Source organism: Lontra canadensis, unplaced genomic scaffold (genome assembly GCF_010015895.1).
Source record: "Lontra canadensis isolate GAN:19392208 unplaced genomic scaffold, GSC_riverotter_1.0 scaffold70, whole genome shotgun sequence".
Classification (NCBI taxonomy): Eukaryota; Metazoa; Chordata; class Mammalia; order Carnivora; family Mustelidae; genus Lontra; species Lontra canadensis.
In genome coordinates, this window is record NW_022631064.1 from 3,439,919 (window position 1) to 3,457,259 (window position 17,341).

Consider the following 17,341-nt stretch of genomic DNA (forward strand, 5'->3'; position numbering starts at 1 on the left):
ATGACATCTTTATTATACTGAGCCTACTAAACCATGAACTTTGTATATCCCTACACATATTAGACCTTTTATTTCTGTCAGTAATGTTTTCTACTTCTCTGCATAGAAGTAATACACATCTTTCATTATACATACTTTTCAGTTTTACTCATATTGTAAATTGTATTATTTCCATATATTAAGTCCATTTCCTTGTATTTTGCTGGCATAAAAGGTGCAACTGAATTTTATTCACTAACATTATATCTACCAAGTGTGCCAAACTCACTTATTAATTTGAACAATGTTTCTGTAAGTTGAGGTTTCTTTGTGAATTAATCATATTATAGGCAAATAATAAGGTCTTTTCCTTTCAGTTCCAGTCCTTAGATTTTTTATTTTTATTCTTGCCTTACTTGATATTTCTGACTATGTGCTAGACATTAGTTTACAAAACTATGGATATAATTTGAGGACAAAATTATTACATCATCGTCAGAAATAATTTACACTTACTTCTGCTATGTCCCTGGGAACACTAGCAATCCAGGTTATTAATCCAATCTCAGGATTCTGACTTTGATGATATTTCTAACCCTCCAGATTATGACTGTACTATCCTAACTTTATTTTTTTTATTTTTATAGGAGATTTGTAAGTAATTTCTTAAGAAAAATTCCCAACTCATTAACAATAGCCCACGTCCATGTAATTTGGCCCACCCTCCATGTAGCCATTTAGCTACCCTCCACGTAATCATAGAATCGTTACCTATTCAGGCAAAAATTTTAATTAGGAAACTTAGTTGGCTAGCACTTTTATGCAAGTATGCAAGTTCTAAGTATATACTCAGATGTTCTATATGCATTATAGACATAACCTTATTATATATGTGCTTATATACTTATTTACACCCTGACTCAGGGTAAAAATCATTTGAGGTAGTTCCTAACAACGTTGTATATCACAGTGGATGACACGAATATTCAATAAGTACGCAAATGGATGAATTCCAAAGAAATAAACCCATGAAGAAATAAAACAGGTCAACTCTGTCATACATCAATAAGGAAAAGTGTATCCAAATAAGAAAGTGCCTAGAAGACTTTTCCGACAATTATGGTTTTGTGTGTTTTTTGTACAATATAGAGATTCAATAAAATGATACTGGTACATCATAATCACCACCACTCCCCTCTGAGAAATAAAACTGATGAAGGAAAGGAGACATACAATATACCAAACAGGTAGCCCTTACTCAGGAGAAACACTGCAGATACCTCAACTATCACCCTATCGTGAGGGTTTGAGTCATGGTCCTCTGTTCCAGACTTTCGAGTCTAGATTATTTTCTCCTCCTTGTAAGTCCTTATAATCAAGCTTTTAAAATTACACATGGCCCATTATTTTACCATTGTGTAAGAAAATGTCCACCTGTGGATATTATTGCCTTATTTACTATAGCTTATAGCTCTTATATTAAATTCAAGTACACAAAGGGGAGAAGTTTAGTAGAAAACGTGATTATTCAAATGCCATGCATTTAACACTAACATTTAGCACTTAACATTTAGCACTTAACATTTAGCACTTAACACTACATTGCATCCTAGAATATATCCTATGTTCCATCCAAATCATACCCTAAAAGAGAAAGATCATTGTTGGAATATTATGTGCAGTTACAGGTGCTATATTTTAAGAAAAATATTGACAATATAGATACTAATGATATGGAATGCATTCAGAAATGCAACTGAAAATAGGGTAACATCTATGAAATATATATATGAAAAATTATGAGAAATAAGAGTTAATTAACTAATGAAAAGATAAAGTTATGGATAAAGATATTATTTAAAGATTTGAAAATAATCTTCCATTATTTGAAGATCTAGGCTACAGAACAGAGATTAGATTGTTTCTGAGATGCTCTAGATAAGGATTCAAGATAAATGGGATTACAAGATAATTGTAAAAAAGCAAATTTCAACTCAATAAATGAAACAATGTTCAAATATAAACAATATAAAGTGAAAAGAACAGTCTCAAAAAGTACCTCAACTTACAAACCGTAAGTATCAAGCAATGACTAAAAGGCATATTATCTTATTTACAAAAAGATAGGAATAAATGATAATTTTAAGATTTCTTACAAATGTACGATTCCATAACTATTTATAATTATTTTTCTGACTTCATCAAATTATAGACTTAAAAAAAAAAAAATTATACCATGAATAGATAAGCCAACCGGTCTGTCATCCTTAATTTTATACTTGTCCTCAATCCTATGATAAGATTTTTAAATTGTGATACAATGAATTTTTGCTTGGGTAATAAACTAATATATATACATTAACTGCTATCTAACCAAAAATCCTACCCTGACTTATCTATAGCTCTTGCAATGTACTAATATATGTAAAGACATATAAATATATACTGAATAGAGAGATCTACAAAAAATTTATGTACACATCAAGTTTTAACCACACAAAATTATATAATACAAACACACAGAATTTATGTATTATATATATAAATATCTCACATTTGTGTATTTAAATATATGATAGTATGACCAGAGAATGAAACTGTACTTACAGAAGGATATGATAAATTTTGATTGTATGATTTAACTAGTTTAAGTAAAAAATGCATATACATACATGTGTGTATATGTATATACGTGTATACAGATAACATGTGTATATATGAATGCATATACATTTATATATTTATTATTTGTTCTAACACCATTTTCTGATAAAGGTAACTGAAATAAGTTAATAGGTAGTATAAAATATTTCAAAACACTTAAAAACACAAGTTTTTCAAATAATTCTACTTTGTGTTAGTATAGAAAATATCTCATAAACTAGAACTATTTAGAATATAATAAATATTTAGATATATTTAGAATATTTAGAATATATTTAGAATATTTAGAATATAATATATTATTTAGAATATTTAGAATATAATAAAATTTAGAATATAATAAAATAAAAAGTTGGGGTGCCTGGGTGGCTCAGTGGGTTAAAGCCTCTGCCTTCGGCTCAGGTCATGATCCCGGGGTCCTGGGATCGAGTCCCGCATTGGGCTCTCTGCTCGGCAGGGAGCCTGCTTCCTCCTCTCTCTGCCTGCCTCTCTGCCTGACTCTGATCTCTGACTGTCAAATAAATAAATAATATCTTAAAAAAAAAAAAAAGAATATAATAAAATAAAAAGTCAAATTGGATTTCTCATATATTGCCCATTAGAACAATAATGAACATTATATAACACCTGGCTGGGAATATTTTGGTAGGAAACAATGAATGAATGCACTGTCCTTGTTAAAAATGGAGACAAGGGGCCCCTGGGTGGCTCAGTGGGTTAAGCCTCTGCCTTCAGCTCAGGTCATGATCTCAGGGTCCTGGGATCGAACCCCACATTGAGCTCTCTACTCAGCAGAGAGCCTGCTTCCCCTTTCCCCCTGCTCTCTGCCTATTTGTGATCTCTCTCTGTCAAATAAATTAAAAAAATCTTCAAAAATGGAGACAAGACTACTCTTTGAGAATGCTCTTTCCAATCTTTTGATTCTCTTAGTTAACTATTCCCAGTTTGGTATATATAATTCCAGATAGTTTCAATACACAAACATATGTCCTCAAAGAAGACATACTCTTGTCATTTTAGAGTGCTTATAATATTCATATATGTCACCATTCTGAATAACTAATGACTTAATGTTAAATTTAAAAACTGAATATACTTGCCTGACAAGGGTAATATCCATATCCTTCTGGTTAAGTTCAGTCTGTTTATTATTCAACTGCAATGACAGAGCATTATATTTACTCTGTGATGCTTCAATTTCTTTCTTTGCTTCAGTTAAATTGTCTTCAAAGGCCTAAATCAGAGGACTTATATCACAATCAAATATAATAAGTATTAAACAAATAAATATAAATGAAATATATTTAACTAATCTACAAAATGACAGTAAAAAATTCGTAGTGTTTTCAATTTTATGTTTTCACTTAACTAAAAAAACTTTAGTACAAACAGTAACTTAAATACCAGTCACAGTTTACTTTTTTTCAGGAAATAAAAAAGTATTACAGCTTTCTGGCACAAAAGCTAAGAATTTGAAGAAATTAAATGTGAAAACCTACGTAGAAATGTACTTTTTGAAATTACAATGTAGAAATTACTGTATAGTGAAAAAGCATTAATTATGTGAATAAAAATGAGTTCATTTACATAAATAGTACTTGGGACAAACACTATATATTTCATAATTTATCTATTTTAGATGTATACACATAACTACACCAGGAGAAAAAAAGACAATACTGCAACAATATCAACATAATTTTATAATACTTGAGATTCAGATAATGCCCAGTTCCCTTGATCATGATGAAATTTTTCCTCAAGTTTTTCAAAGTTGGAGTTTTCCCCCAGATAATTGTTTTTTTATCCGTTTTAAAACTATTTCAAAATTAATGTTATTTTCTAGAGCTATATTTTCTCCAAAATATATTATAAAATTTTGATTATTTTCATAAGATATTAAATAAATATAATATCTAAAAATAGAGTATACCCACATAAATGCTACACATTCATTATTTGCAGAAGTGAGCACTAGGTTTTACGTCAATGACTACTCTACTCTAGCCATGATCTCATACTTCATATATTATCTTACAGTAGCTAGAGTAATATTTTGAAGATAAAAATACTGGCTTCCAGCTAAGAAAGCACTCTGAGTATTTCTCAAATTTCCATTTATTACACAGAGCAATGACAGGAAGAGAGAGGAGGAGCACCTGCATGTCTCAGTTGGTTCAACAACTAACTCTTGATTTCAGCTCAGGTCACGATCTCAGGGTCATTGGATCCAGTTCCGCATCTCCTCTGCTCAGTGGGGAGTCTGCTTAAGATTCTCTCCTTCTCCCTGTCCCTCTGCCCTTCCCCCCACTCATGTACGCACACTCGCATGCACTCTCTCTCTCAAATAAATAAATAAATCTTAAAAGAGGGTTGGTTAACTGTTTAAAACATTAAAATAACTACTAGGGGTACCTGAGTGGCTCAGTCCTCAGTTGGTTAACTGTCTGTTTTGGGCTCATGTCATGATCTCAGGGTCCTGGGATCAAACCCCATGTCAGGCCATACACTCAGCGGGGAGTCTAGTTGTCCCTCTCCCATGCTCTTCCCCACAAATGTGCTCTCTACCTCAAATAAATACATAAAATCTTTAAATAAACTTTAAAAATAAAAATAAATGTAACTACCATATAATCCAGCAAGCTCACTCCTTAGAGCAGGGTCTTGAAGAGATATTTGCACACCCACGTTCATACCAGCACTGTTCATAATAGCTTAGAGGTAGAACCACCCAGATGTTGGATGAATAGATTAAAAATGGGGTCTATACATAAAACAGAAAACAATGAAGCCTTAAAAAGAAAGCAAATTCTGTCACATGCTACAACATGGATGAACTTTGAGGATACTATCATTAAAAATCATTATCATTAAAAAACAAAAAAAGATAAAATGAAAAGGTCTCATCCAATAAAAAATGCCAATAGTGATATAAATTATTTTAAAACATTCAAATGAAAATGGAAATCCTGTTATTAAAAAGCAAAATTAACAAAATGAAGAGAACAAAAAAAGTCACTAGTGTAGCTGAATATTTAACATGAGATGACAAAAATAAGAAAAAAACAAAGATAAATCCAAGAAAAAAAGAGTAACAAAAAAGTTAACAGCCCCAGAGAAATGTGGACAACACAAACTGCACCAACATAAGCATAATGGGACTACCAGAAGAACAGGCAAGAGAATAAAAAATAGAAGAAAAATTCAAAGAAATAATGACTGAAAAATTCCTAAAACTCGTGAAAAAAAAATTTAATCTAAACATCTGTGAAGCTCAACAATCTCCAAGTATTGTACATGTATAAATCCACAAACAGACATACAGTGAAAATACTGACAGCCGAAAACAAGAAAATCTTAAACACAAGAGAAAAACCATTCCTCATTTTCGAGAGACCTCAGTAAAATTAACTGACTTTTCTTCAGAAATAATGATGCCAGAGACACTGAGATAACAATTTAAAGTGCTCAAAGAAACAAATAACAAACAAACAAAAAAACACCTGCCAATGCAGAACCATATATATACAGTAAAGCTATCATTTAAAACTAAAGGTGATGAGTGACATCAGGGAAATAATACAGCTCCAAGCATTTTGCCCTGGCAGAAATATCAAAAAGAAAGCAGAAACTTTCAGAACCAATGTTAGAAAAACTATGGAATGCATTCAAAGGTTTACAACAATCAAGCAAATGCTGAGCTAAGAATAAAAGCAACTTAAAAATGGGACAAAAGATGTATGGAGTTTTCAGTTGCCCTTCCCACACTGTCTCCAGCAAGCTGACCATTTTAAAAACTGAATCTTAAAGTAGTGATATTCTTAGAATGGCAGGAGCCCATGTTCCCAGTTGGAGATCCTGGTTCCTGGTTTGGGAGGAAGCAGAACAGACTTTAGAGTAAATGAATATGTGTGTCTGTTCCCATTTATCTAGGGGCTACCTGAACTATAGATACAAAGCGATTATGTCTGTTTGATCCAACTGGGATCAAAGACTGGATAAATGGAGGAAATAGCTCAAAAATATCAAAGGTTAACTAACAAACCACAGATGTGTGGGACAAAAGATTACTGGTTGAGGTATACAACAGAATGCCTCACACATGGGAGCAAAAGCCTTGGAAGATTCTTGGGGACATTAGGACATTCAAAAATACCCATTGATTTGGGAGAATTTAGAAAGCCACACAGAGGCTCAGAGAAAGATGCATGCTCAGAAAAGAGAAAAGAAGACCCAAAGTTTTACCCTTGGCTGAGCTCTGAGTGCAGTGCAAATATGGATAAGTACTGAAGAAGAGTCTTAGCATAGAGACAATACAAAGACTGGGAGAGGGATTTGTTTTGTGTCTGTGGATGTGCGTTTTGTTGTTCTTGTTCTTGTCATTTTTGCTTCTTTGTGTTTTGTTTTGGCCCTGCCATTCAAGGAAAACTATGACACAACAGGGGGTGAACAAAAGCTTAAGGACAGAAACCTCAGTGACCTTACACAAGTGACCTTAAACTCTTACAAATATAGATTGGGAGATTATCTAAATAGACTACCAGAGCCTTCAAACAATTAAAAAAACAGCAAGACTTCAGAAAGGAGTAGAATCTGACTTCCAAAGTTATACTCAAATACCCAACTTTCAAAAACAATAAACTATCACAAGGCATACAAAAATAAAATAAAACAAAAACAAAAAAACAAATAAAACATAAAAGTATGGCTTAACCAAAGGAACATACAAATTAACAGAAAACATTCTTGAGGAACCCCAGATATCAGATTTATAACGCACACACTTTAAAATAACTATCCTAAATATCCTTACAGAGCTGAAGAAAAACATGAAAAAAGTTTACAGGAAAACAATGTATAAACCAAAGCAATGTCAGTTAAAAAGGAAGAAATCAGTAAAAGGAATCAAACAATTCTGGAGCTAAAAAAGTACAATAAAATGGATGATTCTCCAAAGCATCTAACAGATGCAGAGCAGGCAAAAGAAAGAATCAGCAAGCTAGAAGAAGAAACGTGTAAAATTATTGAAAGACCAAAAAGAACATGAAGTGAACAGAACCTATCTGAAAATTTGAGACACCATTAACTAGACCAACATATACATTATGGGAATCCCAGAAAGAGAAGAGACAGAAGAGGAAGCAGAAATAACATCTGAAGAAATAATGGCCATGACATTCCCAATTTTGACGGAAGATATATATATACAAATCCAAAGGCCCAACAAACTCCCAAGAACAATCAACAGAGAGACTTACAAATTATAATCAGCCTTTTGAAATTCAGCCCCTGCAAAAAGAATCTTGAAAGTAAGAGTGCCTTGTCACATAGAAGAGATGCTTAATGAGATTAATCACTAATTTCTCATCAGAAACCATGGATGCTAGAAGGCAATGGGATAACATATTTAAAGCCCTGAAAGTAAAGAAGTATCAACATACCCAGCAAAACTGTCCTTCAAAATTTAGAAAGTAATTAAGAAATTCAGAGGTAAACAAAGAAGACACAAAGAGTATTTACTAATAGAGGAGACAAAAGGAGTTAATTAATAGATCTGCCCTACAAGAAATGCTAATGGGAGTCCTTCAGACTGAATTGAAAGGAAGCAAGATTGTAACTCAAAGCCATATGAAGAAATAAAGACCCCAGTAAAGATAAAGATATATCCATAAGCCAGTATTATTATGTAATATTTGGTTTGCAACTTTTCATTTACCATATTTCAAAGAAAAACACAACAAAATTATAGATCTGTGTTACAGGGCACACAATTTATAATGATGCAACTTGTGGCAACAATACTGTAAAGTGGAGGGAAAGAGCAATATAGATGAGTTTTAGTATTGCTATTGTATAAGATGGGATCAATTCAAATTATATTATTTTAAGTTCATGATGCTAAATGTAAACCCATGGTAACCACAAAGAAAATACATCAAGAGAATAGACACACAAAAAAATAAGAAGGGAATCAAAATGTGTCACTATAACAAATCAACTAAATACAAAGGAAGACAGTAACGAGGATATAAGGGAGAAAAACACCTATCAGACAACAGCAAATAAATAATAAAATGTCAGAAGTTAGTCAATCCTAACTAGTAATTACTTTGTATATACATGGATTTAACTCTCTAATCAAAAGGCAGATATTGACAAAATAAAGAAAACATTATACAACAAAATGATTAAAACACTCACTTTAAATAAGTCAGTCAGAAAAAGATAAATACCATATAATTTCACTTATATGTGGAATTGAAGAAACAAATGAACAAAGAAAAAAGAGACAAAAATATCCAGACACTTAAATATAGAGAACAAACTGATAGTTACCAAAGGAGCGATGGGTGAAATAGATGAAGGGCATTAAGGGCAGACTTATCATGAGGAGCACCAAGTAATGTATAGAATTGCTGAATCACTATATTGTACCTCTCAAACTAGTATAATACTGTATATTAATTATACTAGATTTAAATTTTTTTTTAAAGATTCACTTAGACCAAAAGACATAAACAGAATGAAAATGAAAGAATGGGAAAATATAACCATGAAAATAATAAACAGAACTGGAATAGATATAAATATATTGGACAAAAAGTCAAAAACAGTTAAAAAAGCAAAGAGATATATAGGATGTATATATTGATTACAGAATCAATTTTTCAAGAAGATGTAACTATAAACCAAACAACAGAGCCCTTAAATTATAAAGGAAGCAATTACAGAATTGAAAGGAAAAATAGTTCTCTACAGTAGTAGTTGGAGAATTCAGTACTCCACTTTAAATAATGACTAGAACACTTAGACAGAAGGTCAACAAGGATGAAGAGGGCCTAAAAAACACTATAAACTAAGTAACCCTAACAAATGTTTATGGAACATACTACTCCAAAAGAGCAGAATATACATTTTTCTCAAGTAAACATGGATAATCCTCCATAACTGACCATGTTAGGCCAAAAAACAATTCTTAATTTAAAAACATTATCATTATACAAAATATCTTTTCTAATCATAGTGGATTACAGCCAAAACTGAATAACAGAAGAAAAATTTTAAAAAGTTAGTATGTGCTAGTATGTGGAAATTAAATAATATACTCAGAAACAACCCATAGGTCAAAGAAGAAATCACAAGAGAGTCAGAAAATATTCAGAAATGAATGAAAGCAAAACAAAAATATTAATACTTACAGCCTGCAGCAAAGGCAGTATTCAGAGGAAAATTTATAGCTATAAATGCCAATGTTAAAAAAGAAAACATAACTCAACTTAATAATCTAATTTTATACCTTGAAGAAACAGAGAAGAAATATTAAAGTGAAACCAAATAGAAAAGAAGAAATAATAAAGATTAGTGAGGAAAGTTTTTTTTAAAGGTAACAACAAAACAATAAAGAGTCAGTTAAAGCAAAGGGTGACTCTGAAAATAGCAACAAAATGAATAAACCTTTAGTTAGAACGACAAAGAAAAAAGAGAAAGAATGTAAATAACTAAAATCAAAAATCAAAGTGAAGTTACCACTACAAACTACACAGAAATAAAAAGGATTATTAGAGAATACTATAAGCAATTTTATATCAATAAATTAGATGACCAAGACAAAACTGACATATTCTTAGAAACACACAAATCACCTAAACTCAAGAACAAATAGAAAATCTCAACAGATCTATAATAACTGAAGAGGTTTAATCAGTTATTCAAAACTACCCAACATAAAGAATTCTAGTACCAGATTGCTTCACTGGTGAATTCTACCAAACATTTTATTTTATTTTTTTTATGTATTTGAGAGAAAGAGAGAGAGAGCACGGGGTGGGGGGTACAGAGGGAGAGGGAGAGAAGCAGACTCTCCACTGAATGCAGAGCCCAACACAGGGCTCAATCTCACAACCCTGAGGATCAGGACCCAAGCCAAAACCAAGAGTTGGATGCTTAAACACCTAAGCTGCCCAGACAGCCCTCCACCAAACATTTTAAAAGAATGAATACCAATTCTTCTTGAACTCTTCCCAAAAATATGAGAGGAGGAAACATTTTCTAATTCATTCTACAAGACCAGGTTTATCTTAGCACCAAAGCCAGATAAAGACAAAAATATCCCAGCAACATAAAGTTAGTTTAACATCCCAAATCAAGTAAAATAACACACCATACCCATAGAATAAAAGACAAAAAAAAAAAAAAAAATCATTTCAAGAGATATAAAAAAAAGCATTTGCCAAAATCTAAAACCCCTTCATGATAAAAACAACAACAATCAAATACTAGGGATAGAGGGAAGCTTCCTCAATCTGATAAAGTATATCAACAAAACCATAGAGCAAATATCATACTTAAGCATGAAAGAGTAGATTCTTTCCCCATGAGTTCAAGAACACGACACAGACGTCTACTCTTTTTTTCTATTCAGTCGTATACTAGAGATTCTAGCCAGGGTAATGGGGAACAAAATGAAACAAAAGACATCCATATTGGAAAAGAAAAAGTAAATTTCTCTATCTGTAGATGACATGATCTTACATATAGAAAGTCCTAAAGAATCAACCTTATTGAACAACGTTGCAGGTATAAGATCACTATATAAAAATTAATAATTAGGAATGAACCACCCAAAAAGGAAATGAAGAAACAATTCCATTTAGAATAGCATAAAAATTAAATATTTAGGAATAATATGTACCTGGGCACTGGGTATTATACACAACTGATAAATTATTGAACACTACATCTGAAACTAATGATGTACTATATGTTAGCTCATTGAATTTAAATTTAAAAAGATGAATTCCATTAAAGAAAAAAGAAATAATACAAACTCAAAGAAATGCAAATACTTTTCTATAAAGAAGTGCATCATACTCTGAAAACCACAAAACATTACTGAAAGAAATTAAAGTAGACCTAGAAAAATGAAACACCCCATGTTGGAGTAGATGTTATAATATTGCTAAAATAGTGATATTTGCCAAATTGATCTTCTGATTTGATGCAATCTCCATCAAAATAAACACAACTTGCTTTTTTTTTAAGAAATGGAAAAGATTATTCTAAAATTCATATGGAAATGCAAGAGATCCAAAATAGCCAATTTTGAAAAAAGAATAAAAAATCTGGATGACACACAATTCCAATTTCAAAATCTATTATAAATCTGTAATAATAAACTGTTTGGCATAGACATGAGGATAAATGCATAAATCAAATGGACAGAATAGAGATCCAGAATAAACCCTTATATTTACAGTCCACTGATATTCAATAAACACAGTAGCAGTGGGGGAAACAATAGTCTGTTTCAACAAATGGTGTTTGAACAACTGAATAACACGTGCAAAAGAATGAAGTTGGATTCCTGTCAAACACCATATTAAAAAATTAACTCAAAATGGATCAAAGAATTAAATGTAAGATATAAAACTATAAAACTCTTAGAAGAAAACATAGGTTTCCATCTTCTTGATCTTTGATGAGGCAATGGTTTCTCAGATATGACACCAAAATCAGGGGTAACAAAAGAAAAAGTAGATAAATATCAAAATTTAAAACTTTTATGCTTCAAAAACACCATTAATAAAGGAAAAAACCATTCCAAGAATTGAAGAAAATAGTTTGAAACTCTATAGCTGAAGAGACTTGTATCCAGAAATATATGTAAAGGGAATGAAATTTGCATTTCTTCAAAAATAGACAAATAGCCAACAGCATCTGAAAAGAGGCTCAACATCACTAGCCATCAGGGAAATGCAAATCAAACCCACAGTGAGAAACCACTTCACATCCACAAGAACAAATCCAAAAGGCAGACAATAACAAGTGTTGATGAGAACAAAAAGAAATCAGAACCCTCACAGACTGCTGTTCACAATGTAAAGTGGTGCAGCTGCTTTCTAAAACTGACAGTTCCTCAAAAGCTTAAAACCAGTTACCATATGACCCAGTAATCTCAATCTTTGGTATGTATCTAAGAGAAATAAAAATACAGGTATGTATACATGAGATCTTGTACACAAGTGCTCACAGCAACATTACTGAAGACACAAATGTTCATGTACTGGTGATAAAATGTAGGATAGCGATGTAATGAAATATTATTCAACAATAAGAAGGAATGTGGTACAGATACATGCTACAACATGGATAAACACTGCAAACATTATTCTAAGTAGAAGAAGTCAGTCACAGAAGACCATATACTATGATATTATTTATATGAAATGTTTAGAACGGACAAATCTACAGAAAAAGAAAGCAGATTACTGGTTATCAAGGGATCCAGGGTGAAGGGGTAAACGCAGAGCGATTGCTAAAGGTTACAGGGTTTCTTTTTGAAATGATGAAAATGTTCTAAAAGTAATTGTGGTAATAACTGTACAACTCTGCATAAGCTAAAAATGATTACACTCGGACTGCGAATTTTAAAAGGATTACATGTGAATTATATGCCAACTAATACTTTAGGAAGGAAAGAAAGAAGCAAAGTTTTTCTTAATAACTTAGAAAAATCAAGAAAATATACAAATTTTTACCACTAATAAGATAATTAGAAAAAATTATTGAAAAGAAGGTTAGGATAAATCAGTATCAACCCGGCCTTCCAGAAATAATTAAAATATAATTTTAAAATATTACTTACCATTATACAATCTTTTTACAATAATATTAGTAGCTAGGACTAAATCTAGTTAACAGTGGACAATGCCATTTTAAGAAAGGTACAAAATCTTATTCCACATATATGAACAGTAGGGTCACAATTCTCCCAAGATTAATTCATAAACTAAGTATGGTTCCAATCTACTTTCTAATAGAATTTTTCAGTAAAACTAATAAAATCATTCCTGTTCGTTAAGGTTTACTTATTTGAGTTGTTTCTCAGCCTTTAGGCTAAGATCAAGTTTAAGATTTATTTATTTATTTGAGACAGAGAGAGAACGTTCCTACATGTGAGGGGAGGAGCAGAAGGAGAGGGGGAGAGAGAAAATCTCTAGCAGACTACTCGCTGAGCAGAGTCCCATGCAGGACTCAATCTCACAACCCAGAGATCATGACCTGAGCGCAAACCAAGAACTCAACTAACTGAGCCACCCAGGTGCCCCAGTAACAAAACAGTTCTAAAATATTACAAGATAGTGGAGAAGCACATACAAGGTTCATGACTTACAAAAAAAAAAGAAGCAGACTTCCTACCAAATAATGAGTCAAATTACAAAACTACGATACCTAAAACCATGAAAACAATAAGATGTCCAGAAACAAACCTCAACACACAGAAACACTTTGAGATGTGAGAGATTACATCACAAATCAATAAACTATTGAATAAATGGTGTGAAACAACAGACCCCAAAATAAACTCTAAGTACATTACAGACTTTGGAATAGGGAAAACTTTAGCAAATAAGATTGCCAATGCAAAAACATTAGAGAATAATAAAACATACTCTTTCTAGATCCACAAACTTTTCAGAGTCCAATTTATCTTACTTGAAATTCATGGAACAGAAAGTACTTGTAGTACATATAGCAAAAAAAGTATTACTACCCAGAATAAATAATGTCTACAAATTAATAAGACACACTTCCCAATTAAAGGAAAAAGTCCCAGAACTAAAAACCACAGCAAATGACAGAATAAACTATTTAAGTGGCAAATAGTCATCAATGGTATGAAAAGTATCACCAAATACTCATGTGCCTATGAATTAACATAAGGAAGTACCACTCACCCTATCACACTAACAAACTGCTTAAAGATTGCAGGGAAGCAGAAACTGACATAAAAGTTGAGAAAACAAATGCACCAGAATTCAATTCTCTCAATGGCTCAATTATTCTCTGATGACACACTAAAAGATTTAATGTATTTTCTTAAATATGTGCAATGAACTGATTCACACACTCAGAAATACACATTCCCTTCACCTCTAAAATGATCACAGACACACACATATCCATACTTAGTATATCCATACTTATAAATAAATATATATTTATATGTATATAAATATATATATACACACGTGTGTGTGTACTTATATATTCTTTTTATGTGTGCATACATAGAGGCACTATCATATTTACTAGCATAAAAATTTGTTTCTGGCCTTTTCAACAAAATCTATGGTAAAAGAGAAATCTATAATTCAATGGAAAAAAGTTAACAAAAATATTCTCAAGACAGAGAAAGCCACCAAAAAATTATTTTGAAAAATACTGATGGACATATTACAAAGATTGACTGTACCTTTCATCTTCTATGAAAATAAAATCTTACTATGAATAAGGCCTCCTAAGCCAAAGAAAAGCACCATCTTCAAAACACATATGAGTATTTCTCAATTGCTTCATGCTTTTTTCCCATTTTATTTTTCAAAAGACCTGGAGAATACATTCTTAAAACTCTATTGTAATGAATTCTAGCTATACTTATAAATTTAAGCTCTAACTGAGAAAAGTCAAACCTTGTGATTCTAAATATATTTTTTCAAAACATGTTTCATTTCAAAATGCTACAGCCTTTATTTTTTAATGATTACATTTTAGATAACTATTTGAAGTCAGTTTCCTGCTTTGCAACATCAATTTTTAAAAAGCTGTGGGTCTTAAGTGAAGGAATATAAATTAATGCTGGTCCCCACTGGTGGATTTGAATATATAACTTGTTATTTAAAGAAAATCACATGTAATAAACTTCCTATAAGAAGTTAGATCTGAAATAACAGCATCATTCTCATGCTCTCCACTCTCACTGCATACCTTTATTTTTGCATCAATGCTATGTTTTTCTTTTCTCCAATGTGCTTCTTGCTTCCTCAGTTTCTCCAGGTCATTTAGCAGGTCAGCACAGCGGGTACTTAATTTCTCATTCTCCTCCTCCAGATTTTTTATAACCAGTCTGTTTTGCTCTTCCTTATTCTGTACACACTCCTTAGTGTCCTGTAGAACAGTACCACAAGGGCCGATAAACAAAACAAAGCAAAAAAAAGGTGAGAACTAATCAGCAAATATAAACTGTGCAGTTTTACCCTCACAGCAGCTTCTTCTATATTTGATGGCCAAGGTCACCTGTACACTTTTATTGGCCTCTTTTCATGCAGGTGGATGGGTCATATTTTTTCACTGGATGACAGCTTTGATGAGTACACATTTGCAAAGAGCCCATTAATTGATCAAGCTGCCTTTGATGCTGTCCCCAGCTATTTTTGAGACCCACACAGACATATCCTCCCAGACCTGGGTTTTATCAATTAATAATGCCAGTCCCATCAGAATCTAATTACAAGAAGCCACATATTCACACTCCTACTTTCTTAGCTCCATTTCCATCATTAACTATTTATCTGAAAGTTATAAAGCTTGGAGTCTTATCTTTAAAGCATCTTTCTCAGTTTTTGCATGTGAGAAAACTGTGTGGTACAGCAGGGCCTAAGGCAATTTTTCCTCCAAGCTTGTCACTTTCCGTGCCACAAAGGCTGACAAAGCTTAAAGTAGGATTTCAAAGCAATAATACTGTAAAACTATGTACAAGCCAACACACCTTAACTTCTTGACTTTTATCTTTAAATTTCTTCTGCAAGTCACTGAAATCTTTCCTTAAGAAAGCATTTTCTTCATCAACTACAATCTTCCGTTTTACAAGGTCATTTATTTCTATTTGTAGTCCTGTTTCTCTCTATGGAAAAAAAATCACAATCATTTGTAAGCTGGTATTTCTAAGAAAAAAATATTTTATTTTAAAAAGTTTCACATTTTGATCAATAATATTAGGATTAACTAGTTTTCATAATAATGTCTATTATCAAAGTTCTCATTTCTGGTGACATGCCCATCAATTTTCAACTAAACAGGCAAGTGTGGTATCTGTTTATTAGTTTAAGATGAAGAACACATAAAACTGGATGCCAAATATCAAGCCACATTCAGAAAGCAAACTTTTGGGATTCAGGTGCAAAATAAAAGAAAAACAAAATTTTATAAAACATTCCAAAGAAAATGTGTATGTAGCTAAAATAAGAATTACCCTCTTATTTGAGTATCATTTGGAAGAAAACATTTTCTAGATAAACAATTATGATTTTGTGAAGGCACTCGTAATTTTCAAGACTGGAAAATGACAAGTTTGTTTTAGTACCAAAGATAACTTGCTGTGTAGAAAAACATATTCACGATATTAAAACTGCCATAGTTTTTAACTGACTACTCTTTTTACCTGCAGAAATACCTAAATAAGACCTAATTACAGGACATATCCATGACTCGATTCTTAGTTTCCCTCTTCTCTCAGAAAATTTACCTCTTCTTGGTTTCTGATCTCATCTCTGTCTAATAAGAGTCTTACTAATCCTAATTCAGCCGTGATGAGTCAACAATGTCACATTTCCAACTTTCAATATAATACCTCCATTTGGATTATCTGCTGGAACTTGAAACTAACATGCCAAAACTGAAATCCATATCCTGATACTATCTCTTTCTAAACTTCTTCAACTTTTGTCAACCTAACTTTTGTTCATTTTTTCAACTAATATTTATTAAGCATCCATTACACACTTATAATGTTTTTGAAAGCCTCCAGGTCATTTTTAATAGCACCATTCCCCAAAGCCCCATTGGCCTGCCAAACAAGAAGACACATCAAGTTATAACATACTGCTCTGTTATTAAGTAGGATGCTCAACAGAAAACC

The 17,341-nt window shown here is 32.0% G+C and overlaps 1 protein-coding gene across 7 annotated transcripts in view; it reads right to left on the bottom strand.

Moving 5' to 3' along the window:
- The window catches only part of CNTLN (centlein), a 307,186-nt gene that overhangs the window by 208,306 nt on the left and 81,539 nt on the right, over positions 1-17,341 (bottom strand). For 6 of the 7 annotated variants that reach the window (XM_032880530.1, XM_032880534.1, XM_032880533.1 and 3 more), the window contains exons 4-6: positions 16,193-16,327; positions 15,412-15,591; positions 3,744-3,877 (exon numbers count right to left, since the gene is read on the bottom strand). In XM_032880530.1, coding sequence (XP_032736421.1) covers positions 3,744-3,877; positions 15,412-15,591; positions 16,193-16,327 — 449 coding nt within the window. The remainder of the gene's footprint in view (positions 1-3,743; positions 3,878-15,411; positions 15,592-16,192; positions 16,328-17,341) is intronic. The other variant, XM_032880532.1, reaches the window with a different exon arrangement.